Source organism: Panthera pardus, unplaced genomic scaffold (genome assembly GCF_024362965.1).
Source record: "Panthera pardus isolate Hobbes unplaced genomic scaffold, ASM2436296v1 HiC_scaffold_8, whole genome shotgun sequence".
Lineage (NCBI taxonomy): Eukaryota > Metazoa > Chordata > Mammalia > Carnivora > Felidae > Panthera > Panthera pardus.
This window is the reverse complement of record NW_026527013.1, coordinates 37,113,242-37,138,097: the sequence shown is the minus strand read 5'-3', so window position 1 is coordinate 37,138,097 and position 24,856 is coordinate 37,113,242. Positions and strand designations below refer to the sequence as shown.

General features: G+C 43.3%; 1 protein-coding gene and 3 long non-coding RNA genes across 4 annotated transcripts; all 4 read left to right on the top strand.

Moving 5' to 3' along the window:
• Positions 1-3,488: 3,488 nt before the first annotated feature.
• On the top strand, positions 3,489-6,777 carry LOC128775700 (uncharacterized). The gene is made up of 3 exons (XR_008420653.1): positions 3,489-5,482; positions 5,737-5,799; positions 6,551-6,777. It is a non-coding gene; the product is annotated as an uncharacterized LOC128775700 (long non-coding RNA).
• Positions 6,778-6,821: 44 nt separating this feature from the next.
• On the top strand, positions 6,822-13,852 carry LOC109261927 (transport and Golgi organization protein 1 homolog). Its single transcript, XM_053898376.1, has 9 exons — positions 6,822-6,952; positions 8,708-8,809; positions 9,496-9,556; positions 9,663-9,698; positions 9,781-9,848; positions 9,973-10,067; positions 11,076-11,152; positions 12,605-12,746; positions 13,626-13,852. The coding sequence occupies exons 1-9, from the start codon at positions 6,939-6,941 to the stop codon at positions 13,802-13,804; spliced, it is 774 nt and encodes a 257-aa protein (XP_053754351.1). The 5' UTR covers positions 6,822-6,938; the 3' UTR covers positions 13,805-13,852.
• Positions 13,853-15,181: 1,329 nt separating this feature from the next.
• LOC128775702 (uncharacterized) lies at positions 15,182-18,957 on the top strand. Its single transcript, XR_008420657.1, has 3 exons — positions 15,182-16,258; positions 17,804-17,941; positions 18,917-18,957. It is a non-coding gene; the product is annotated as an uncharacterized LOC128775702 (long non-coding RNA).
• Positions 18,958-22,030: 3,073 nt separating this feature from the next.
• Positions 22,031-23,092, top strand: LOC109261496 (uncharacterized). The gene is made up of 3 exons (XR_002077408.2): positions 22,031-22,550; positions 22,771-22,851; positions 22,993-23,092. It is a non-coding gene; the product is annotated as an uncharacterized LOC109261496 (long non-coding RNA).
• Positions 23,093-24,856: the final 1,764 nt, after the last annotated feature.

The window sequence follows — 24,856 nt, the reverse complement described above, 5'->3', positions numbered from 1 at the left end:
GAGCCTGGGTGGTTCAGTCAGTTAAGCATCTGACTCTCGATTTTGGCTCAGGTTTGTGAGTTTGAGCCCAGCATCAGGCTGTGTGCTAACAGCGTGGAGCCTGCTTTGGATTCTCTGTCTCCCTCTCTCTCATTCCTCCCCGCTCTCTCTACTTTCAAAAATAAATCAACATTAGAAAAAAGAAAACCTCAGTGTTTTTAGAAACTAAACAATAATGTAGAATTTATTTTTGCTGGAATAAACCCATATTATTATAAGAGCAGCTGCACATCTCTCAGTTATATCCATATCTGTAAACATCTGTCTCTATAACAATCTCATTTGAATCGCTAGTACATTTTTATTGTTACTTTCTCCCATCCTTCTGTAAATTTTGGTGTATTTTTGGAAATGTTCCAAAGGATTTTATCCAGGTACTTCATGAATGTACAACAGAAGTCATTTACTTCTTGTCTACTGAAAGGGTAAGGAACAATGAAGCCATCACCACAGTAAGATCGTAAACACAGTCATCACTCCTACAGGTTTGCCCCTGCTCCTTTGTAAGCATTGTGTCCTCCCTCTCCTTCAGGAGGAGGCATTTGAGAGGTGTGCTTATAACCTCCTGGAGGCTGGTTGAAGGTTTATAAAAATGATTCTTTGTGACAGATATTATAAATGTCTTTGCTATTCCTCATTATCTCAAATATTATTTCAGCTTGTGCCTATTTTGGCTGACCATTTCCCTCGTGGCTCTCGTGTCTTCGGAACTCTGTGGAAGCTTGCCGTTATTCCTGCCACCGTTGCAATTTGTGCATGTCTTATTTACCTCTGGAGAGTTGTCCTTGCTGTGAGTATACTACAATAACTTACAGATAGGCTTTTAAGCATAAGTAAGCAGAAGTTTTTTGGTAAGCACACATTTTTTACTAGACCATTTGTATGCACTCAGTACTTCAAATATCCCTTTAAGCACGGCATTCATTGCATCCCACAAATGGTAGTAATTCCAACATTCATTATCATTTAGATGGAACTATTTTTGTGATTCTGTGAAATGTCTCTTTGACCCTCTTCTTTTCGAATTTCTCTATTCTATCTCTATTCTCTATCTTCTATTAGAATATCTCTCATATATTTTGTAGTTTTTCAGTTGTCTTTCTATTATTGATGTCTAGCTTACATATGTGTTCTGAGAACGTATTTTCTATGATTTTGTTGACTTCAAGTTAAGGTGTATTTTATGACCCCGAACATGGTCTGTGTCAGTGAATGTTCTATATGAGCTTGAGAAGAATGTGTATTTTTCTATTGTAGAAAGTGTTCTACAGATGGTCATGGATCTAGGTGATTGGTGATGCAGTTCAGTCCAACTGTGTTCTTAAATTTGAATACCTTTATGCTCAATCTGTCAATGACTGATAGAGGGTGTTGAATTCTTTCAGCTATAAAAATGTATATGTCTATTTCTCCTATCAGTTGTATCAGTTTTTGCCTCATGTATTTTGGCACTCTGTTGTTAATGCATGTACATTAAGGATTATGTTTTCTTGGAGAATTAAGCGTTTATTATTGACCTCAGTATCTCCAATAATTTCCCTTACTTTGTACATGTTTTGAAGGACAATTTATGTGCACAGAATTCTAGGTGGATGGGTTCTTCTCTTTTAACAGTATAAACATTTCATTCTTCTTGATTGCATGGTTTCTGAATTCTGAGTATTTTTTGTCCTGGTTCCTCTTGGGTAAGGTGTTATTTCTTCCATCTCCCTGCAACTCCAGCCCCCAACACTACCCCTTAGCTTCTTCCAAAATTGTTTGTTTTCAAGTTTCTCTTGATTGAATAGTATATGTCTAGGGATAGTCTTGTGTTTTTTGTGTTTTTTTGTTTTGTTTTGTTTTGATTTGTTTTTGGTTTGGTTTGGTTTTTTTGGAGGGGGGTATTTATCCTGCTTGAAATTCTTTGAGTTTCCTGAATCTGTGGTTTATGACTATCATTAATTTTGGAAAATTCTCAGTCATATTCACTTCAAACGTATAAGTAGGTATTCCCACTTTGTGTATGTTACACCTTTTGTCATTGTCACACTGGTCTTGGATTTTCTCCGTTGTATTTTTAATTTTTGTGTGTTTCTGTTTTGGGTGTTTCTACTTGACATTTCCTTCTGCTTGTTGAGTCTTTCCTCAGCTGTGTTGTGTGTGTTAGTAAGTCCAACAAAGGCATTCCTTATTTCTGTTATGATGTTTTGGATTTCTAGAAGTCCTTTTGGATCCTAGAGTTATCGTTTCTGTGCTCACATTCACCACCTCTTCTTGCATACTGACTACTTCTTCCATTAGAGTCATTATCCTATTAATCAGAGCGGTTTTACATTGCCAGCCTGATTATCCCACCATCTCTGCCATAGGAAGTGTGATTCTAATGCTTGCATTCTGTGTTCAAAATATGTGGTTTTTCCTTTTAGGGTACCTTGTTAAGTTTTTTGGGAAGCTTGGGGTCACGTCCTTGTTTAGAAAAACTGAGGTGAAAGCTTTTAGTGTAAAGTTTTGTCTTTACCTGGCTAGGTTTTAGGCTGAGTTTACTCCCCTATGAGACAGGAAGGAGGAAGAGCATTGTCGTTGAGTATTACCCTTCATCTGTATTGCTTATCTTCAGGAAAACCCCATTAGGCTTTGGAGAAATAGTTTCTGTGGAGGGCAGGCCTTCTAAACAAGAACAGAACAGCATGAGTTTATTTATAAGTGGCTGTTTTTTCCTCTTTTCCTGCCAATTTAGAAATCTTTCTCTTCAAAAAGAAAATATGCATATTAAGTATTTGTAAGGCCATCTCTCTTTCCATTTCCCCTGCTTAGGAAAGGAAACATGTGACATTAAAGGACTATCCATGGTTTCCTGTTTGCCCTCCGTAGATACACTTTCCTATAACAACATTTTTATGACTCACTTTTTGATACCATGATGATATTCCAATATCCTGGCAAGATGTTGGGGCTCGCTTCAGCATCACATCATCATTTAAAACTTTCAAATAGGGATATACGTCCTACGGATCACGAAAATGTGTCTTCACCTTTTGTTAAAGGAGAGTCTTGCCTAGATTTTATTGAGCTATAATTCATCAGGGGATGACCTGGGTGTGGGTGTTACTGGACCACCAAGACCAGGTTCTCCAGTCTCAGTGTCTTAGTAATGAACACTGATCGAAAGGGAAACAAAGCAGGTGGCGTTTATTAGAGATAGGTTGTATACAGTGGAGCCACCAGGAAAGAGGAATATCGCTCCCCCAAAAGGGTGGTGTGCCAGGCTTATAAAGGCACTTTTCCAAAGGGTGAGGGGCTGGGAGTGGGGAAGCATCCTTCAGTCCCACAGTCATTATCTTATGGTTGTTACTTTTCAGTGGACACAAGACAATCACAGGATGTCTTTTTCCATGGTTGACGTCCTTTTAGAAATACTAGTGCAGTCAGGCTTTAATTGTTATTTCTACTTTTGCCCAGACAACCATTACTCCTTAATAGCTATTCTCTCTTTTGTTCACTTTTCCAGAAGTTTCCAGTATGGAAACTGTTAACCCTTGCCTTAGACCAGTGCCTTTACAGGAATTAAGTTCCTCTTGCTTTTCTTATACGTTCTCAACGGGAGCCCTTTCTGCTTTGTTTTTGAAATGTTAGTCATCATTTCTTTTGGTGCCTGTGCTTTTTCTCTAGCCATGTTCCACTCTCTTTCTCATTTGATGATATGTTTTTGGAAGACCCTTTGTTTTTAGTGATCTAGGAAAATCATAGCACCTGACATGTTGTAATTGTTTATTGATTCGGAAAGCAGCCAACCCTGTGTAACATTTCAGAAAGCTTTCTAGAGAATGAAAGAAGCGTATCTTAGTACAAAGGTTTTCCTTTTCTTTCCTTGCCACTTCCTTCCTCCTTCCCATCCCTTCCCTTTCCTTCTCGCCCCCCTACCGTCCCCCTCCATCTCTCTCTCTGTCTCTGTCTGTCTCTTTCTTCCTCTCTCCCTTTCTCTCTCTCTCTTTTTTTCTTTTTTTGGCATTTCAAATGATCCTGGGTTCTGGACTTCAGTGTGGATGTTGGGTTTGACTACAAGAGGAAAACAATCAGACAAATATTTTATTTATGTATTTTTAAAACTGTCTGCATTATGCACTGACAGAATTGAATATTTTGATATTTATTTAATATAATGTAAATCTATCTTTTGGTCAAAATAAGCTGTGAATCTTTATGCTTTTATCAGAAACGGTTTATAAAGAATCATGAACTAAATATGAAATTCTACTTTTTTCTTATATTAATGTTGTGAATTCATTATGCTGAAGAAAATGATCATTGTAATTTCATTGGATGACATGTCAGTATTTTATCAGGAAGGAAAAGTTTTTACTATTAACATGTTTTGACCTCAAACTTAATTTTGTTTCTTCCTCTCTCAGACACAGCCTCCAGTACATCAAGGTAAGATTTTAGGTTTTAGTAGTCTTTGTAATTTTTTTTCATTACTCGTGTTTGGTGTGGGTTTAAATTTTTTAACTAGGGATAAATATGGTGACTTCTGATGTCTAATTGACTTGTGAACTCTTGAAAACCTTTCTCTTCCCTGTTAGAGGCTAAGTGACAATGTGGAGGGATTTTCCTCTCTTAAGACAAGAGACCAGGGGAGGAAAACATCACAGGAGGAAGGAGAACAGAATGAGTGTGATTTTGCATAGAAATGATTAGGAAAGAAGTGATGATATGAGCCTGAGGTGTGGAGTGAGTACTTTGCCATGACCTGGCTTTTGGTGAAATGTGAAGATGAGAAAACCCTCTTTGAGTCTGTCAAGAAGCCTAAGCATAGAGAAGAAACCAGGTATTGCCAGGCAGGGTGTGTGTCACAGGAGAGGGTTAAACCAAGGTTTTGAGTCTGAGGTGGAGGGAGCCATTCATGCCAGGGGAAAAGTGAACTTGTTGCAAATGGCGGGTAATCTATTCTGCACGGACCCCATGGACTGTGGTGATTCTGTGGTGCTGTCTGTTGAGAGGCAAGGTGGCTACCTGACGCTTAACAAGCCCTCAAAGACTGGTTGGTGTTGATCACTGTAAATGCAGCGGTGGTGGTGATGAGAAGAGTGACCTCAGGGCATGAGAGCTCTCGCATTGGGCCAATGTAAGAGGAGTTTGCACTTTGTGTCTGTTAGAGGAGTCAGTGTTCTAGAGCTTACACGTATAGGAATGTCAGTGAAATGAGGTTTCTTGGGTTTAAAATGCTGCTGAAACTTGCTTTCTTCAGGCACAATGAGAAAGCTAAAAAGTTAGTTACACCCATGTGTCAGATCATGTGTCTGTGCTGCTAATACAGTGGGATTATTCGATGTCACTGGTTTGGTAACAACCTTAAAAATTGTTTTATCTCCTTTTAGTTAATTTACAGCAAAAAACTGCAAAGATCAACCCGTTGGAGAAAGAAAACCCAGAGCTGGCTGAAGCAATATCCATGTGGGAAGAGAAGGTAGCATTGCCCTTTCAAATATTTCTTGTGACTTCATTTTGATTAATTTTATCTCTTGGAGTTCATCCTACTGACCTATTTCATGTGTTCTATAAATACTTCCCATTCAAGACAAGCTTCACAAATGGAATAAAAAACTACCTTTTTATTTGTGAAAGGAGTCACACATTAGACATAGGCTTATCTACCACGATGCTATTTTTGAATTCTGATTCCTTTTTCATATGTTTTGTATCTACATCAATGAATTAAAGATACATCTTCAAGAAGCTAAGAGAGAAAGTAACATTCACTCTGCTGAAGCTCTTAAGTTGAAAGTAAGAATCCTTTCTTTGCCTGGATTGCGTTCTAAAAACACAAGTAAAATTAATGAATTGTTACGACTCATTCAACATGTTTTGTTGAAGGAGAACATCAGAAAAGTTGAGCACTTCGATAAAATTTTAAATGACACCCTTCAAAGTGCACATGTTACTTTGCAATCAGAGAGAGAGAGAGAGAGAGAGAGAGAGGGGAATGTCAAGAATCAGGAAGTGCTAAGAGTTGGCTGCTTTTACTGTAATTTGACTTTGGAGACTTTTTGTTCATTGGGTGAGGTGAGCATAGCATATTCGCTTGCTGTTTACCACAGTAGAGAGTGGGCCTCTGGGAGACAAAGCTCCATCTGCACAGCTGGAATTTCACTAGGACCACCATGAGGAGTTTGCTGTTTCAAGGACTAGGAAGTATGTTTTATTTTCACAACTAGGTCATTACCACATCATTCAGACCTGCCCTCCAAGATATGGAGAAAATCCCCCAAGATAGTTGAGAGATGAAGGGCAATAGCAAGTTGTATACTGCCTTCTTCTCTTAATGCTCAGCAATGTTCAGTGTGAATAGAGGAATATTCTCCTAAGAAAGCCATTTGTGAGCCCTTTGACTTGAACTATTTTCCATGTTCTTTGCCTTCTCCTTGTTGTATTTATGCCCCAGGATCTTTCTTTGTTGCCATGCACAGTCCTGTTGCACTCACATTGTTGTGCGATCATTATTTCTTGAATGTATTTTCTCCTATCTGTCCTAAAGTCAGAAGATGCAAACGGTCAATTTGAGGATCCAGAACTGAGAGCCTTGAAGTCCAATAAATGTGAACTGGAAGGTATGTTGTCTGTTGGGGAGAAATCCCCATGTGGTGGCAATGACTTTGCATTGGGAAGGGAAAGAATGCCTTCTTGCCTTCACACTAGTTGCCCTTTCCTGTCACCCCCAAACCAAGTCTCAGGTCATATGCACATGCACAAAATAATCCTTTTTTTTTTTTTTTTTTTTTTTTTTTTTTTTTTTTACAGAAAGGAAAAAGGCCCTGGAAGACGTTTATAATTCTTTGAGTTCTCTTACAGCAATCAGGGAAGAAAAAGCCAAAAGGCTGAAGGAGAGAGCAGACATCCTTGATAAATCCTCTGAAGAAAGAAAAATGGCTACAGCAAAGTAAGACGTTCATGTGATAATGGTCCCGAGTACTGTTGTATGAATGAATGTGGTGGCCGCTATAGATAAATATATTTCTTCTAGAATTGGATCCAAGAGTATTTTTGCCAAATGCATTCAGGAGAATTGTGCCTGCCCTTCCTACCTGGCTTCCTATAACCTGCATTTTCCTTTCTGTCCTTAGTGCTTGTCACACATTCTTGTGTCATGTACTTGGGGTAGAAGAGGGAAGATACTGGCATTAAGCACACTGATAACAGGATCCCCTCCGGATCCATTTACATTGTCCTATAGGTTTCAATCCCATCCCATGGTCTTATCAGCCAGGAATTAGGTCATCTTTGTTCAGCACCAGACTTGGGTCAAAAATATTTAGGGAAAACATTGAATTATCTTGCTGCAGAAACCATGGGAGTTTCTTTCTAGACTGTGGGTTGGGATGCCATCAGTACTGCATCTCTTCATCCAGTCTGCAAGTGAGACTCGTACGAAGTGTGTCTTCATGGGTTCATTAGAAATTTGGTGCCCCAGGCGCATGTTTCTTCTTTTGTCCAGTATTTCCTTTTGTTCTCAGGAGGGGGGCCTTTAGAGCCCCTTATTCACATTGAAAAGGAAATGCTTCCTTGTCTTCCCTGGAGACTCAGCTTCTGTTAGTCCTTTCCACACCCGGGGTGGAGCCTGCTCTGTCTCACTGGCATCTTGTTTTTGTTAATGTGTAAGCTCTTTGTGGGAGCAGGTAGAGCACCCTGACCACCTTCTATCTTCACCCCCTTACAACAGAGCCTCTACATTACAGCCACCCCAGAAAACACTTGCTGAAGGACTACCTGAGAGGCCAGAAGGAAATGCATGTACCTTTCTCTGTCTAGTGCTTTTGTGTCCACTACTAACAGTCTTTCAGTTTTGCATGTGATTCTTGACTACATCCAGTGCCAAGTTGAAACCCTTTAAAGCAACACCATGCACAAAATAGTCTGAGGGCAACACAGCAAACCAGCCTTTCTAAGCATTTCCCTTTGCTGCCTTCACTGTCAATGAACTGAGTCTTGTTCAAGTAGACTGACTCCATGAAGTTGATAGTTTTCCATCTGAAATCTGTTTCCTGAAGATAAGAGCCTGACTGTGGGACAGTTCACATCATGTTATATTTCAGCATATATTGCCACTCTAAGATTGGCCTTTCCCTCCACCAGGATCTTTGAAAGAGGGGGCAGGGGTTGCACTCCTGAACCTTAGTGATGTGTGGGAGTGATTTGCAATGCTGGTGAAGCCATATCCTGGAAGGCTGTCTTTCATACTCAGTGTCTGTGTCAGGGTACAACTTTTGGACTGAGATTCAGTGCACTGCCCCGTGGAGGTGCAAGGCAATGATGATCCCCTGCCTCATCCTAATGGGTACAGTTGGTCAGGCACAGGTTTTCACACTGACCTGGAATAGGCCTTCTCCATCTCAAACAAAAGACCAACTCTGGGAAGGCACAAGGTGCAATGTCATTTGATGACTTGACGATGAAGGAGTAGAAGCAGAGAACTAGACAGGCGGCTCTGATTGTAGGCGACTTGGCAGCAGACGGAGGTTGAATGTTCTTTAACATTAAATGGGGTCTTCATTTCTCTGACTGTGTTGTCAGTCTGTGCATCGTTGGGGGAGGGGATAGGGATATTGGAATCTAGGCGTTAAGAGAGCTGAGAAGGAAAAAGGCAGAATTTCTGGACCTTGGCTACTGGACTATGTATATATCTTTCCCATCTTAGGAATCTGGATATGACAAACTGTGAACTAGTGGCAATGAAGAATCAGATGGCAACTGCAGAGGAAGATCTGAAAATAGCTACAAGGGACATACACAAGTGCAAGTGAGTTCAGATACTAATTAGCAGTGGCTCATGAAACCCCTGTTCGTTTCTTAGTTCTAACCTTTGTACAATGGGTAGACTCCATGAATATAGTAATATAAATACAAATTCAGAGGACATATCCGTAGAGAATTAACAGACAGGAAAAGATAAGTATTAGAAAGAATAAAACAATTAAGTTACTAAACATTTCTGGGTCTCCAGCATTGACCTGCCCATGTAGAAACTTCATCCATGCCAACGTTCCTGAGGGGTGGTGTCAGTTGTCATAATCTATAGGAAAGCAGTGTGTCATAGGATGAAATCCTATCCATCAAGAAGGTAGTACCACCTGATGGTCCTGGTCTTTGCAACCCTAGGAAACCTGGTGAGTACACAAGTTAAAGGAGAATAGAGCTTTATGTTGGCTTTATGATGAAAGTCACTTGTCACCTGATGAATTAGGGCAAGATTGAAAATGGAAAAGAATTCTATGACCTCTGAACCCTACGGGCTTGGAATGATGAGTAAGGAGAGGATGGAACAATAGCTTTGGTTCTGCACATTTATAATTGTGTGAAAAGTGTTTCATGTGAAAGGATAAATTGTATTGGGGGAAGATATGAGGATGATGGGAACATGAGCAGATTATTTATAATCCTACCTAATATTAGACCTTATTTGATGAAACCAATTGTATCTCACAGACAGCAAATTGAACAAACACGAGAACAGCTGCAGAAGGCAGAACTCACCTTCACACACCAGGTAACGTGAGTTCTGCCTGACATATTGAACCCTTAGTACCTCATGTGGTTGAGTGTAGTGGCCCTTGGAATTCCTAAACACGGACTTTTCATTGTTGCTTTTTCAGGTCGCAGTTTATGAGCATAATACTCAGGACACCTGGGTAAGTGTTTTCTTTTTTCCTCCTCTCTCTCTTTGGTGCACAGTCTGGCATGACTGAAGGTGGATGTGTTTTTCTCCCCTAGATCAAGGCTCGGATCTGGGAGAGGAAAATGGCGGAACAGAGCCGAGAGGTTGCCCGCTTGAAACACAGGTGTGCGAGCGTGACATGAGTTTTTATGGGTGTTTTGAGGGATGACAGCTGTGCTGTTTAGTGTCTAGTCAGAGGACGTGGCGTTGCAACTCTTACAGAAGTCCATTCTTTTTCTGTATCTAAGACTGGATGTGATGGAAGGAAAGAGGCTGCTTGAGAGATACAGGAGACAGAGACCAATGCCTGGAAGTCCAGAGATGCAGAACTCTGCGAGGAGAGGTAAGGGGCACGTGGTGATGTGCAGGAGCCTCATTTCTGCGGCAAAGCCTTTTCCTGTGGGTGATCATCGTGTGTCCTGGACAGAACCGCAAACACTAAGGACAGCAGGTGGTCTGAAGGGGTGACAGAAGGGTCTTCTCCGCTGGTACTGCAAGCAGTGAGGCACTTCTCCCTGTGAATGGTGGAGCTCATGCCCCTCCTCTGACTGTGACCCTCCCACCTCCTCTAGCATCCCCCTGTCTGAAGAGCCTGGAAAGGATGACAGGACAGGGGTCTCATCCTTCTTCCCACCCGGACTCAATGTGAAGACTTTAGTTTATTTGAGGAGAAACTCATTTATTTACTATTTTCATTGCTCCTTTATTTTTATTTTTGTGAACTATAGACCTACATTCCTGAATCCAAGCTCCAAATAGCTTCGTCCTCTGATGTTATCAGTGCAACTCTGCAGCTTCACGGCTAAACACCCATAGTTTTCCTTTTCTCCTTAATATAATATCAGTCAAGTTCAGTTCCATTCAGAAATAGTTACATAATACCGGCTCCCATGTGGAAGGCAGCTTATAGATGAGCTGAAAGAATGAACAATTTGCCTGGAGTCAGAAGAAACACACCCATGCTCTTCTGTGGAGGGTTTTTTGATGTTATCCACCAACTGACGCTCTCATTTTAATTTTTATCTGAAATGAGATGCTGAGTTATTACCCCTAATGTGTATTGAGAAATGGCTGTTTTGGTGACGATTTCCTGATTTCTCTTTGAGCTGCCCTGTTGAAAGTTATTTGACTAATTATGAAGAACATGAGCCAGGACCCTATGGTTTCTTCATTAAGATATGATGGGATGGATCTCCCCCTTATCACTGGGGTCAACTGAGGCTTGTGGGTTACTCTCTGCCTCTCCTCCTTGTCCTGAGTGTGGGCAAGAGTTTAACACGTCACAAAATGTGGTGTTTGTGTGAATTCTGCAGAGTCTACTAAAATCAGAGTAAACCTCTATCCCCTTTAGAGCCTTCAGCCGAAGCTGGTGTCACTCCCATGAGTCACAACAACAAGCAGTCTACCAACAATGCCGAGAAGGACAAGGTAAATGCTGGGGCCATTTTCAGTTGTAAGTCTGTCAGGAAACCCTCCTTTGCGGAACAGCATGCTCTGCGGCCTTATCCCTGTTTTGTGTGTTGTGTGATATGTCTGCCTATTTATATTTTCCAAATTCACAGCCTGAACCTAAGACTCTACAGGCTTCTGTCTTTTCAGCCTGTCATCTTTTTTCTGGTCAGTTTAGTAGCCAAAGGAACTTAGAAGTTGAGCACCTTATGGCTTTTCCCTTGTTGTGTTCAAAATAACAACAACAGGAAGATACACTGCACTCTATAGCAAAGTCTCTAAGCTTGTTGACTCCTAACACACTACCTCTCTGTGGGATCAGTGTTGTTGTTATTTTCCTCTTTCTGGTCACACGATTCATGTGTGAAGACTATCTGTTAATTGTAAACGTGAAAAGACTTCCCTCCATCTTTATATTGTGTGCCTTGTACAATTTATGATGGTTTTAGACAAAGTCATTGTCATAACTCACCACCTTCACGTCTTCATGGGTAAATGAACTGTTTGGAATCCTTTCAAGCAGTATCTTGGGTAAAAGTATTCTGAACACAAGGTCCTTCAGTTTTATTCATATGAGCAGGGTCTCTTGTGTCTCCAGTCAGTGTTAGAGCTGATACCATCGCTCATGACACATCCCTGGAAATGTATACCAAAGTCAAAACACATTTACATTAACTGTTTCACGAATGTCTGCCTCTTTTTTCCCATAGGATGTATTACTCTGTGTCTTGTAGTGTACACAAAATCAGAATTCCTTATGAATTCAGGTAAACACTTGTGGGCCTAGTACTCATTGATATGTAATATGTTCCTCACAGCAAACATTTCCTCAGGTCCCCTACAAGACTCCCGGCATCCCCAACTCCCGAGTGGTTTCTTGGCCTTTGACAGCACTTGCAGAAAGTAGGAAGACCTCTTTCTCAGCGAGGGAAGCAGAGGGGGCCAAGTGTGGGGCCGGCAGGCAGAACTTTTTCCCAAGAGTAGCTGTCATTTCATGTGCAAAGAATGAGCTGTGTATTTGCACCCAATGTTTTTATGTTCGGAATAAGCCAAAAACAGAGCTTCTGCCATCACTGTAGTGGAAGGATGCAAGGTGATCCTGGACATGGATGTCTGCCTGTCTGGAATATGCTGCTTCATTAGTTTGGAATTACTTATTTAATCCTGTAAGAGGGGATCATTTTGTTCTAAATTCTCAGACATGGGCAGGGACATGTGGTGACAGTAGTTTAACCACCTGCATTTAGTTGCCTAAGCTGTAGGTGGTACCCAGTGGCAGGGACAGAGTTTTCAGGTACTGATGCTACTCTCTTGGATCCTGGTGGCAGAGAAGGGGGCAGGTGCTGACCCGTACTTCTATGGGTTTCAGCTGCTTTGGGGATTGGTTCTCTTGTGTGGCATCTGCACATAGCTGTCACTTCCGTTCTGCAGGGCAGTGTGGATCCGTGGCAACCTCCTCCATTAACTGGAAGTTTCTGCACACCCTACTCTAGAGGTCACCCTTTGATCTGGGCACATCCACCTCCTGTACCAGGTTTGGGACCACCCCGAACCCCTCCACCTGCACCACTTGGTAAGATGATCTGGGCAGTATGAGTTGGCTTGCTAAGAACCTTCATCTAATTTTTGTTGTTGTTGAGTCTTTTTTAAAGAAATTTGTTAATGTTTATTTATTTTTGAGACAGACAGAGACAGAGCATGAATGAGGGAGGGTCAGAGAGAGGGAGACACAGAATCTGAAGCAGGTTCCAGGCTCTGAGCTGTCAACACAGAGCCCGATGTGGGGCTTGAACTCACGCACTGTGAGATCATGACCTGAGCCGGGGTGGGATGCTTGACCGACTGAGCCACCCAGGCGCCCCGTTGTTGAGTCTTGTACAAGGTGCAGAGGTGGTACCACAGATCATTGCAATGCAAGGAAAATGCCTGCCATCATCACCACATTCCTTGAGTTTCTCATGATTGACTTATCATCCTTGTGTCATTTCCCCCACCTTGTGTTGGTACAGGTGTCTCTTGTGGAGATGGAATGGGGCTGTATGCAGAAAAGCAGGCCTAGCGCTTCAGCAGATGTGTGCCATACACAGTCCATGTGCTGGGCGGTGGGAGGCATGAGGCTCCGCCTAACGTATATCCATCCAGTTGAGCCCCCAGTCATCCACAGTTGTTTGAGGAGTTATGAAAACACCTGAACCAGGGCTTTTATGGGTCTTCATCAGAGTTTAAAGAATGGTTCTCCCTTTACCTTGGGATCACCTGAAGCATGCGGGATACCCTGTGCATGTGATTTGGGATCTGACTGGGCCATAGAGTTTCAGTTGCTTTAGGAATGAGGGGAGTGGTTTTGGTTTTGTGGGGGGTTTTTTTGTTTGTTTTTGTGTTTTTGTTTTGTTTTGTTTTTTTAATCTCTGCACAATCTACTCAAATCAGAATAAACCTCCATCCCTTGTAGGGCCTATTGCAGATCCAGATGTTGCTCCTGTGAGTAACAACAACACTGACTCTACCAACAGGACCACGAAGGACAAGGTAAATGCTGTGGACATTTTCAGTTGTAACTCTTTGGCAAAACCCTCCTTTTTCTGTTCAGCGCTCTCTCCTGGCTTTGTGTCTGTTTTGTGTGTTGTATGATATGTCTGCTTGTTTTTCTCATTTTCCAAATGCACAGCCTTCACCCAAGAGTCTACAGGCTTCTGTCTTTTCAGCCTGTCATCTTTTTTCTGGTCAGTTTAGTAGCCAAAGGAACTTTGAAGTTGAGCACCTTATGGCTTTTCCCTTGTTGTGTTCAAAATAACAACAACAGGAAGATACACTGCACTCTATAGCAAAGTCTCTAAGCTTGTTGACTCCTAACACACTACCTCTCTGTGGGATCAGTGTTGTTGTTATTTTCCTCTTTCTGGTCACACGATTCATGTGTGAAGACTATCTGTTAATTGTAAACGTGAAAAGACTTCCCTCCATCTTTATATTGTGTGCCTTGTACAATTTATGATGGTTTTAGACAAAGTCATTGTCATAACTCACCACCTTCACGTCTTCATGGGTAAATGAACTGTTTGGAATCCTTTCAAGCAGTATCTTGGGTAAAAGTATTCTGAACACAAGGTCCTTCAGTTTTATTCATATGAGCAGGGTCTCTTGTGTCTCCAGTCAGTGTTAGAGCTGATACCATCGCTCATGACACATCCCTGGAAATGTATACCAAAGTCAAAACACATTTACATTAACTGTTTCACGAATGTCTGCCTCTTTTTTCCCATAGGATGTATATTACTCTGTGTCTTGTAGTGTACACAAAATCAGAATTCCTTATGAATTCAGGTAAACACTTGTGGGCCTAGTACTCATTGATGTGTAGTATGTTCCTCACAGCAAACATTTCCTCAGGTCCCCTACAAGACTCCCGGCATCCCCAACTCCCGAGTGGTTTCTTGGCCTTTGACAGCACTTGCAGAAAGTAGGAAGACCTCTTTCTCAGCGAGGGAAGCAGAGGGGGCCAAGTGTGGGGCCGGCAGGCAGAACTTTTTCCCAAGAGTAGCTGTCATTTCATGTGCAAAGAATGAGCTGTGTATTTGCACCCAATGTTTTTATGTTCGGAATAAGCCAAAAACAGAGCTTCTGCCATCACTGTAGTGGAAGGATGCAAGGTGATCCTGGACATGGATGTCTGCCTGTCTGGAATATGCTGCTTCATTAGTTTGGAATTACTTATTTAATCCTGTAAGAGGGGATCATTTTGTTCTAAATTCTCAGACATGGGCAGGGACATGTGGTGACAGTAGTTTAACCACCTGCGTTTAGTTGCCTAAGCTGTAGGTGGTACCCAGTGGCAGGGACAGAGTTTTCAGGTACTGATGCTACTCTCTTGGATCCTGGTGGCAGAGAAGGGGGCAGGTGCTGACCCGTACTTCTATGGGTTTCAGCTGCTTTGGGGATTGGTTCTCTTGTGTGGCATCTGCACATAGCTGTCACTTCCGTTCTGCAGGGCAGTGTGGATCGTGGCAACCTCCTCCATTAACTGGAAGTTTCTGCACACCCTACTCTAGAGGTCACCCTTTGATCTGGGCACATCCACCTCCTGTACCAGGTTCGGGACCACCCCGAACCCCTCCACATGCACCACTTGGTAAGATGATCTGGGCAGTATGAGTTGGCTTGCTAAGAACCTTCATCTAATTTTTGTTGTTGTTGAGTCTTTTTTAAAGAAATTTGTTAATGTTTATTTATTTTTGAGACAGACAGAGACAGAGCATGAATGGGGGAGGGTCAGAGAGAGGGAGACACAGAATCTGAAGCAGGTTCCAGGCTCTGAGCTGTCAACACAGAGCCCGATGTGGGGCTTGAACTCACGCACTGTGAGATCATGACCTGAGCCGGGGTGGGATGCTTGACCGACTGAGCCACCCAGGCGCCCCGTTGTTGAGTCTTGTACAAGGTGCAGAGGTGGTACCACAGATCATTGCAATGCAAGGAAAATGCCTGCCATCATCACCACATTCCTTGAGTTTCTCATGATTGACTTATCATCCTTGTGTCATTTCCCCCACCTTGTGTTGGTACAGGTGTCTCTTGTGGAGATGGAATGGGGCTGTATGCAGAAAAGCAGGCCTAGCGCTTCAGCAGATGTGTGCCATACACAGTCCATGTGCTGGGCGGTGGGAGGCATGAGGCTCCGCCTAACGTATATCCATCCAGTTGAGCCCCCAGTCATCCACAGTTGTTTGAGGAGTTATGAAAACACCTGAACCAGGGCTTTTATGGGTCTTCATCAGAGTTTAAAGAATGGTTCTCCCTTTACCTTGGGATCACCTGAAGCATGCGGGATACCCTGTGCATGTGATTTGGGATCTGACTGGGCCATAGAGTTTCAGTTGCTTGAGGAATGAGGGGAGTGGTTTTGGTTTTGTGGGGGGTTTTTTTGTTTGTTTTTGTGTTTTTGTTTTGTTTTGTTTTTTTAATCTCTGCACAATCTACTCAAATCAGAATAAACCTCCATCCCTTCTAGGGCCTCTTGCAGATCCAGATGTTGCTCCTGTGAGTAACAACAACACTGACTCTACCAACAGGACCACGAAGGACAAGGTAAATGCTGTGGACATTTTCAGTTGTAACTCTTTGGCAAAACCCTCCTTTTTCTGTTCAGCGCTCTCTCCTGGCTTTGTGTCTGTTTTGTGTGTTGTATGATATGTCTGCTTGTTTTTCTCATTTTCCAAATGCACAAGCTTAACCCAAGTGTCTATGGGGTTCTCTACTTTCTGCCTGTCAACTCCTTGTGGAAGGTTTAGAACCAATCGTGCCTAGGGCTGAGCACCCAAGGGCTTTTCTGGTGTATACCTGGAAATAACCCAGGGATGAAGAGACCACACTCCACCTAGAAGTCTTTTGGCATGCCTTATTTTTTCTGGACCTCCTCAGTGTGGAATCATTGCTCTTGCTGTTTCTTCCTGTTCTGTTTCTGTCTAGGGGATTAATGTGTTCAGAAAATCGGCAGTTATCCTTATGTTTTGAAAATGCAAACTGCCTTCACTCCAAATTATATTTTTGTATGTGTCATTAGAGTGGTCTTAGACAAAGTAAATTTAATACCTGTCAACATTCAGCCTTTCTTTTTTCTTTCTTTTTTTTTTTTTTTTGTAAACGTGCTGTCTGGAATCCCTTTAGGTGTGCCCTGGGTATACATATTCTGAACTACAAGAGATGACATATTTGTTGTAGAAAGCACGAATTGCAACATGTGTGGTGAAGAGAGACAATCTGTAATTACCTGCATTGTAATTCTCCACTGTGTCCTTTGTGTTCACATGAGCACGTTCTCTTGTGTCCTGTGTCCTGTGACAGGTGAAACATGGAGATGTACAGCAGAAATGAAAGTGTATTTGTGTTAATTCTGTTATTTAGAATTTCAGCTCATCTTTTAGAGAACAAAAGTACCCTGCGAGTTGTACTGTATTTAACTGAGAAGTACCACTGAATGAAAATAAATTAGCTAAGCCTACCTAACATGTATAGGTAACATGTTTCTCTAAGAACATGCTTTTCGAGGTTCTCTGCATGACCTCACGATCCCCATCCCCCAACATGCCTCTGTGCCCATGGATAGCACTTGCAGAGAGGAGAAGACCTCATTGTCGGGAGAGAAGCAGATCGGGCACAGGCGGGGGCTTAGAGGCAGAGCTTTTAGCCACGATTGCTGTGATTCCATGTGTGGAGCCTGGGATTGTCATTCCTTCTCAATCTGTAGTTCTTCACATACAAATAAGCAGCCTCTGTGGTGGAGGCAGATGCGGGGTGGAAGGTGATTCTGGACTTAAATGCCTTCCTATCAGGAATATGCTATTTTATTAATTTGGTACTCATTCCATAAATCTTTTAGGACAAGAGCTTGCTGTTCTACATTTGCACACATGTGGGAACACTGGTTTGTCCCCATAGCATCCGTTCCCCACCCCCAAAGCATAAGTGGAACCCAAAGTATGGGTAGAGATTTTGGCGCTGATGCTGCCCTCTTGGAACCTGGTGGTGGGGAAGCTGGCAGGAGATGAGCACTGCTTCTTTGGGTTCCCACTTTTTGCTGGTGTTGGTGCTTTGCTCTGTCCTATGAACATAGCTTTCATTTCTGTTCCACAGGCCATTATGAATGCAAGAGGGCCTGTCCTTCCCCAGGATCGCCTTGCAGGCTGTCCCCCATGGACCGCCCTTCACCACCAGTCACGGGCTATGGGCCACCTCCGTCTCCTCCACCAGCTCCTCCACGTAATAAATTTGGTAAGATGACCTGAACTGGATGAGTGACTGATAAAGCGTATTCGTCTTCTTCGTGAAAGACTTGGTGGGAATGATGTAGGGATGCTTGTGAGGGCTTGGCCATTCAACTGCAAACCTGCCTGAGGACAGTGTCACATATCTCAAGTTTCTCAGGACATAGTGTACAATGGGCTGTGTCATTTCCCTGTAATGAGGTCAGCTGTAGGTGTCTCTTGTCAAAAAGAAAGAGGATTTTTACACAAAGGCTGATGTATCAGGAGTACTGGTGCCTGTCTGACAGACACAATGCTTTGAGTTCCGTGAAGGATGAGATGCACCCCTAAGTGCAGGTGCCTCAGGTGTCCCGTCTGAAAGGGGGCACATGCATTATATGACACAGACCTTGTGGTCACCATAGTGCAAGTACTAGTGAAGGATCCAGTGCAAAATAGGGGAAACTGGAATCATGCAGGAATAGAAGGGAAGTTGAGCACAGTAAGCAGAGTTTGAGGAAGTGTAGAGGGGAGGGCATTGGGGTCAGTAGGATGGACTTGGAGGCCATTTCTGGCAGGCCCCACAAACTGGGAAGGGAGCATGAGGACAGTGTGAAGTCTGCAAAGGACTGCTGCACGGGTTCAACCACAATGTGAAATGTAGTCATCATCTCTGAAATGTCAATGTTACCACAGTGCACCTACTTCATAATCTAAATAAATTTTGTTGTTTCCCTTGGTTTTCTGAAGGGTCTGGACATGTTTGAAGAATGTTTTGGGAGACTTGGGAAATTAAACTTAGTCTTAGGAAACGCTTGTCTGCCTAAGTTTGTGTGTCTCAGTGAGACTAAATGTGAAGGCAGGTTGTAGATCAGCTGTGCCGCTTCCTTGGCCTTCAGCCTGAGTCAGACTCTTGTTGGGGAATTCAGGGGTGAGGAGGAGCCACCCCTGCTGAACTCTGGTCACCACACCTCTGCGTCTGCTGTCACCACCCTGCCTGCAGGTTTGCGTCTCCGAAACTTCCCTCACAGTCTCCTGAGGCTTTGCCTGTGTTCCTGCTGTTTCAGCTCTAACACCAGCTCTCGGCGGTCATCTCAGAGTCTCAGGTTTGTAATCTGAGAAACAGGGACAATGTTGGTTTCTGAGGTCAGTACGATGAAGAGGTGAGAAGCACTTAAGGAATTTGTAAAATGTATGGGAGGAGTGGACACTCACCCTTCTCAGGGTGGAAATGAATGTATCTCCACACAGAAGGTCATCAACAGATGTTCATCCAATTTCATGAAACTAAGAGTGTAATGCCTGAGGCTGAGAGGTTGGCAATCCCTGTTTCAAAACATACGGCAAAGACCCCTGTGTTTTTTCTTTTAAAATTCAGGTCCTACTTTACGAAAAAGAAAAAGATAACTGTGATACTGTGTACATTCAGGGATCTATACCTAAGATTTGAAGACAGTCATAATCCCTTAGAGGTAGACACACAGATGCAGCCACACAATTAAGTGTTCATCCAAGGCCACAGATATATTGTTGAAGACAAAATACATAGAGGAGAACACAAGATCCCATTGCAATAAGCCTAAATCTCTTTGCCTTACAGGAGAATGTGAAGTTTGAAGAGGACCCTGAACTGTGACCAATAGGCTGTGGTGATGTGATATATTCAGAAAAGTTGTCTGATATGCGTATTTGACTGAATTCTTTCCCTGACCATTCCTGTCCCCTCTATTTTCTTTTTCCTCATTTCCCCTAATAAACCCATCACAGTTCTGTATCTCTGTCATTATCTGCTTCCAGGAGGATCTATGGTCATTCTGTGTTGATGTACACAGTGTGACCCCTGTATACACGGTCACAAACAGGTAGAATCTACAGTTATAGGGGAAGAAGATAAGTGTTTGAATTGTATTGACTGCCCATGTCCCGCTGGTTCCTTCTGGGGTGGTGGCCACAACCTTCCTCCAGATCTGGTGACAGTTGTGTTTACTCGTCAATAGATCCTCGCAAGCACGTGGCACTTCCTACTCACCGTGGTGTGTGGTGATCAGCAGGGCAGCTATCAGCCCCCAGGACATGGCTGATTCGTGATTGCAAGAAATGGATGAGGGGTCAGCAGTGTCTCGGGTAGAACAGTGAGGAAACCCTGCATGAATCCACATGTTGTGGATTTGCCCGTGTACCAGCTACCTCACGGTAGCACCAATCCAGGTGGGAGCTGAGGTAGACTCATGGTAGTAGTTGTGGGTGTGAGTCTTATAATGGCCCATAGTCCTCTCGGTGTTTTCTGTTTTTATCTTTTATTTTGATGCAATGTTTATTTTTGAGTGAGAGAGAGACAGAGCACAATTGAGAGAGGGGCAGAGAGAGAGGGAGACACAGAATCCAAAGCAGGCTCCAGGCTCTGAGCTATCAGCACAGAGCCCAATGCGGGGCTCAAACTCACAAATCCTGAGATCATGACCTGAGCCAAAGGTGGACACTTAAGTGACTGAGCCACCAAGTCGCCCCGCCCCCCCCCCCCCCCCCAGTTTCCTTTTCGAGGGCCGGGCAGGGCAGATGTCAATGACATGATTCCCATTCCGCACCACCAAGAGGAGTTGGGTGTAAGCATGTGACTCTTTCCGGGTCCTCAAAGCCCATGCATTCTGCCCCAGAGCCCCTGACTCCTGCTGGGCCCTCCTTCCTCCCAGGTTATGGAGGCAACCAGCCTTCCATCCACGTTGGGGTCATGGCTGGGCCACCAAGGGCTCAAAATCTGGCTGTCCACATGCTTCCCTGCGGTGGCTGGGAACAGCAGTGCTCCAGTAAAGGTCAGCATGAGCAGCTTCTCTAAACAGGATTCTCATCCACTGTGATCAGGGCCTGAGCTAAAACATGACAGGGGAGAGGGGGACACAGGAGATGTGGTGCTGTTTCCTGGACAGGGCTGCACAGAGCAGAAGGCCAAGGGCTGCTAATCTCTGGATTCTGGATGGTAGGTGAGCAGTTTAAAACACCACAGCCTTCTCTTACATCAAAAGAGAAACCTATATCTTCACCCAGCCTTCCTCTGATATGAAGAGATGACAATTATTTTTTGAAGGCACAATTGTCTACCTATGAGTCTGATGGAAATGATTTCATCCGTCTTCGTCCATGAAGCACTTTTCATTGAAATTACCCATATAGAGGCAGGAAATTTATACCAGATGTGTAGCTCCCTCTAGATGCGCATTCTGACCTTGTCACATTTGTGTCCTCAAAGACATTATTGACAACTTGAAAAATAAGCTCTCCACATCAAGATGGTGACATTAGAGAATGTGGTATAAATGGAATTTCATATGTTCTCAATTAGAAATAATTTTTAATGGTGAAGGAGAAATTAAAAATATTGTCATTTTTAATTGAAATAGACTCACCATGTTGTATTAGTTTCAGGCATATATCATGGTGATTCCGTGTGTATACATTACGCTCTCCAGGTACCTCTACAGGGGTAGCTATATTGCGAAAGCATGCAACGCTTTCTTACAGGATTGACGCTATTCTATGGGCTGTACCTTGGATCCCAATGGCTTATTCATTCCATAGCTGGGAGCCTGTATCTCTTTCTCAGAGGTGTCAACTTTTTTTATTTAACCCAAGTATTATGGTGCTAAACACCATGACCTGTGGGTCAGCAGGTGTCAATTTGCAGTCTGTATTTCTGCGAATGCTGCTTAAAGCATTACACATGATATCATTACGTCAATAAATTCGGTTTCATTCTGCACTCAGTAAAAGGGAGAAGGAAAAGGTTTCTTTGTGTCCCAAGTCCTTCGCTAAGACCCTTCCTGACCAGAACAGCCTTCACTGGACCAGCTGCACTGTCAGTACTTCCAGCTGAGCAGCCATGGCCTTGAGCATTGCAGGAATTCGCACGGTGGCCGGCAGAGGGCGCGCACGCACCACGCCCAGGGAGGGGCCGGGCCTCTGAGTGGCCAGTGATGGCTTGAGAAGGCGCCCACCGGGCTTTTCTGATCCAGGGCGCCCCCGGGCTGTTAAGGCTTCCTTGCTTCTGAGGACCCAGTGCTTCTGAGTGTGGGCAAAGAGCCAGAGCTGCGTTTCCAGCAGGTTCCCCCCCCCATCCCCGGGCCTGGGGGAGTCCCTGGAGGCTTCGCAGCCCCTTGGCGTCTCCTAGGTGATGGGGCTGAGTCCTGAGGCGGGGGAGGCAGGGCCTGGGCGGCTTCCCTGGAAGCGCGGGTGGTCGGTTGGCGGCACAGTCCCTCGCTTTTTCTGGGCTGTTCCGTGGTTTGTTCCTCATTTCTCCTGCTGGTATTTCCCTGGAGGATCCCTGGATTCAGGGGGTCCCGTGACGCCACGTCAGAGAGGCTGGTCTTGGTTTGTTCCAGGTTCAGGCTTGTTTCGGGGGAGAAATCGTGACACAAATTGGGAGGAACAGGAGCCGCATTCAGTTGGGAAGTGAAGCCGCCAAACGTTGACTCTCAGGACCTTCTAGAAGAAGGAGCTGGGACCCACTCTCTGAGTCCTGCCGAAACCAGAGCCAGAGGTGAAAACACAATGTGCCCTCCACATCGCACATGCTTTTATGAACTTTCAGTGGGGATTTTTTCCCAACAATGTTGTAGTCGTTGGAAACAACTGGAAACCTGACAGTATGTTGTGTAGGGAACCGCCCGTTTCTTGAATGTTCAATATTATTCCTGCAACAGAATTTGTTACAGTTATCCTCTCTTGTCTTCATTGGAAGGAATCTCATCAATAAGATCTTAAAAACATCCTCGTTACCTTATCCCCTTTTCAGTTGAGATTTGGCATGTTTTCTGATTTCTCATGAACTCGTGAACATCTGAAATTCTTTTAAATTGATTGCAGGTTTTACTAAAAGCTGATTCACGGCGTCCCTCCCAGACTGCTGATGGTCAAAGAACATACCAAGGCCACTTCTCAGTATGGGTAAGACTGTACGAAACAAACATCGTGAATCAATTTTAGAAGAAAAAGCCTGATGGTATTTTTTCTTTATGAAAATTGATGCTTAGATCCCCTGTTCGATACATTCCCCCCCCCTTTTTTTTTTCTTTCTCATTTTCTCAGTCAGAGATTCACAGACCTGCCTGAGTTTACATTCACCACACATACTTTCAAGGCTCCTTTCTGTCCTTGTAAGAAAGAAGACAGACCTTCTGATGCGCAGGCAAGTTGCTGTAACTTCACGATTTGTGGTGTAGGTGTCTGTTAACTTCCCCCCCCCCCAGTTGAAAATATCACCCCACCTTGAGTAGTGCCATTAAAAATGTAATCTATGTTCACCAGTATGATTTCATTTCGTTATAGTGGATTTCTTCATTTGATATTTTGTGTATATGCATACATTAGATGTTTTAGTCCTGAGAAAACCCCACATGTAGTTGAAAGAAAAATGTATATCCTATATGGAATATTAGGAGATTGCACATTAAATTCATAAATGTAGAATTTTTTAATGCTTTTATTTATTTTTTAAATATGCAATTCATTGTCAAATTGGTTTCCATACAACACCCAGTGCTCATCCCAACAGGTGCCCTCCTCAATACCCATCACCCACCCTCCCCTTGCTCCAACCTCCATCAACCCTCAGTTTGTTCTCAGTTTTTAAGAGTCTCTTATGTTTTGTCTCCCTCCCTCTCTAAGCTCTTTTTTTTTTCTGTTTCCTCCCCCATGGGTTTCCGTTACGTTTCTCAGGATCCACATAAGAGTGAAAACATATGGTATCTGTTTTTCACTGTATGCATTATTTCACTTAGCATAGCACTCTCCAGTTCCATCCACGTTGCAACAAAAGGCCATATTTCATTCTTTCTCATTGCCACGTAGTATTCCATTGTGTATATAAACCACAATTTCTTTATCCATTCATCAGTTGATGGACATTTAGGCTCTTTCCATAATTTGGCTCTTGTTGAAAGTGCTGCTATAAACATTGGGGTACAAGTGCCACTATGCATCAGCACTCCTGTATCCCTTGGGTAAATTCCTAGCAGTGCTATTGCTGGGTCATAGGGTAGGTCTATTTTTAATTTTTTGAGGAACCTCCAAACTGTTTTCCAGAGCGGCTACACCAGTTTGCATTCCCACCAACAGTACAAGAGTGTTCTGTTTCTCCACATCCTCGCCAGCATCTATAATCTCCTGATTTATTCATTTTGGCCACTCTGACTGGCGTGAGTTGATATCTGAGTATGGTTTTGATTTGTATTTCCCTGATGAGGAGCGACGTTGAGCATCTTCTCATGTGCCTGTGGGCCATCTGGATGTCTTCTTTAGAAGTGTCTATTCATGTTTCCTGCCCGTTTCTTCACTGGATTATTTGTTTTTTGGGTGTGGAGCTTGGTGAGCTCTTAATAGATTTTGGATACTAGCCCTTTGTCCGATATGTCATTTGCAAATATCTTTTCCCATTCCATTGGTTGCCTTTTAGTTTTGTTGGTTGTTTCCTTTGCTGTGCAGAAGCTTTTTATCTTCATAAGGTCCCAGTAGTTCATTTTTGCTTTTAATTCCCTTGCCTTTGGGCATGTGTCCAGTAAGAAATTGCTGCAGCTGAGGTCAGAGAGGTTATTTCCTGCTTTCTCCTCTAGGGTTTTGATGGTTTCCTGTCTCACATTCGGGTCCTTCATCCATTTTGAGTTTATTTTTGTGAATGGTGTAAGAAAGTGGTCTAGTTTCAACCTTCTGCATGTTGCTGTCCAGTTCTCCCAGCACCATTTGTTAAAGAGACTGTCTTTTTTCCACTGGATATTCTTTCCTACTTTGTCAAAGATTAGTTGTCCATACTTTTCTGGGTCTAGTTCTGGGGTTTCTAGTCTATTCCATTGGTCTCTGTGTCTGTTTTTGTGCCAATACCATGCTGTCTTGATGATGACAGCTTTGTAGTAGAGGCTAAAGTCTGGGATTGTGATGCCTCCTGCTTTGGTCTTCT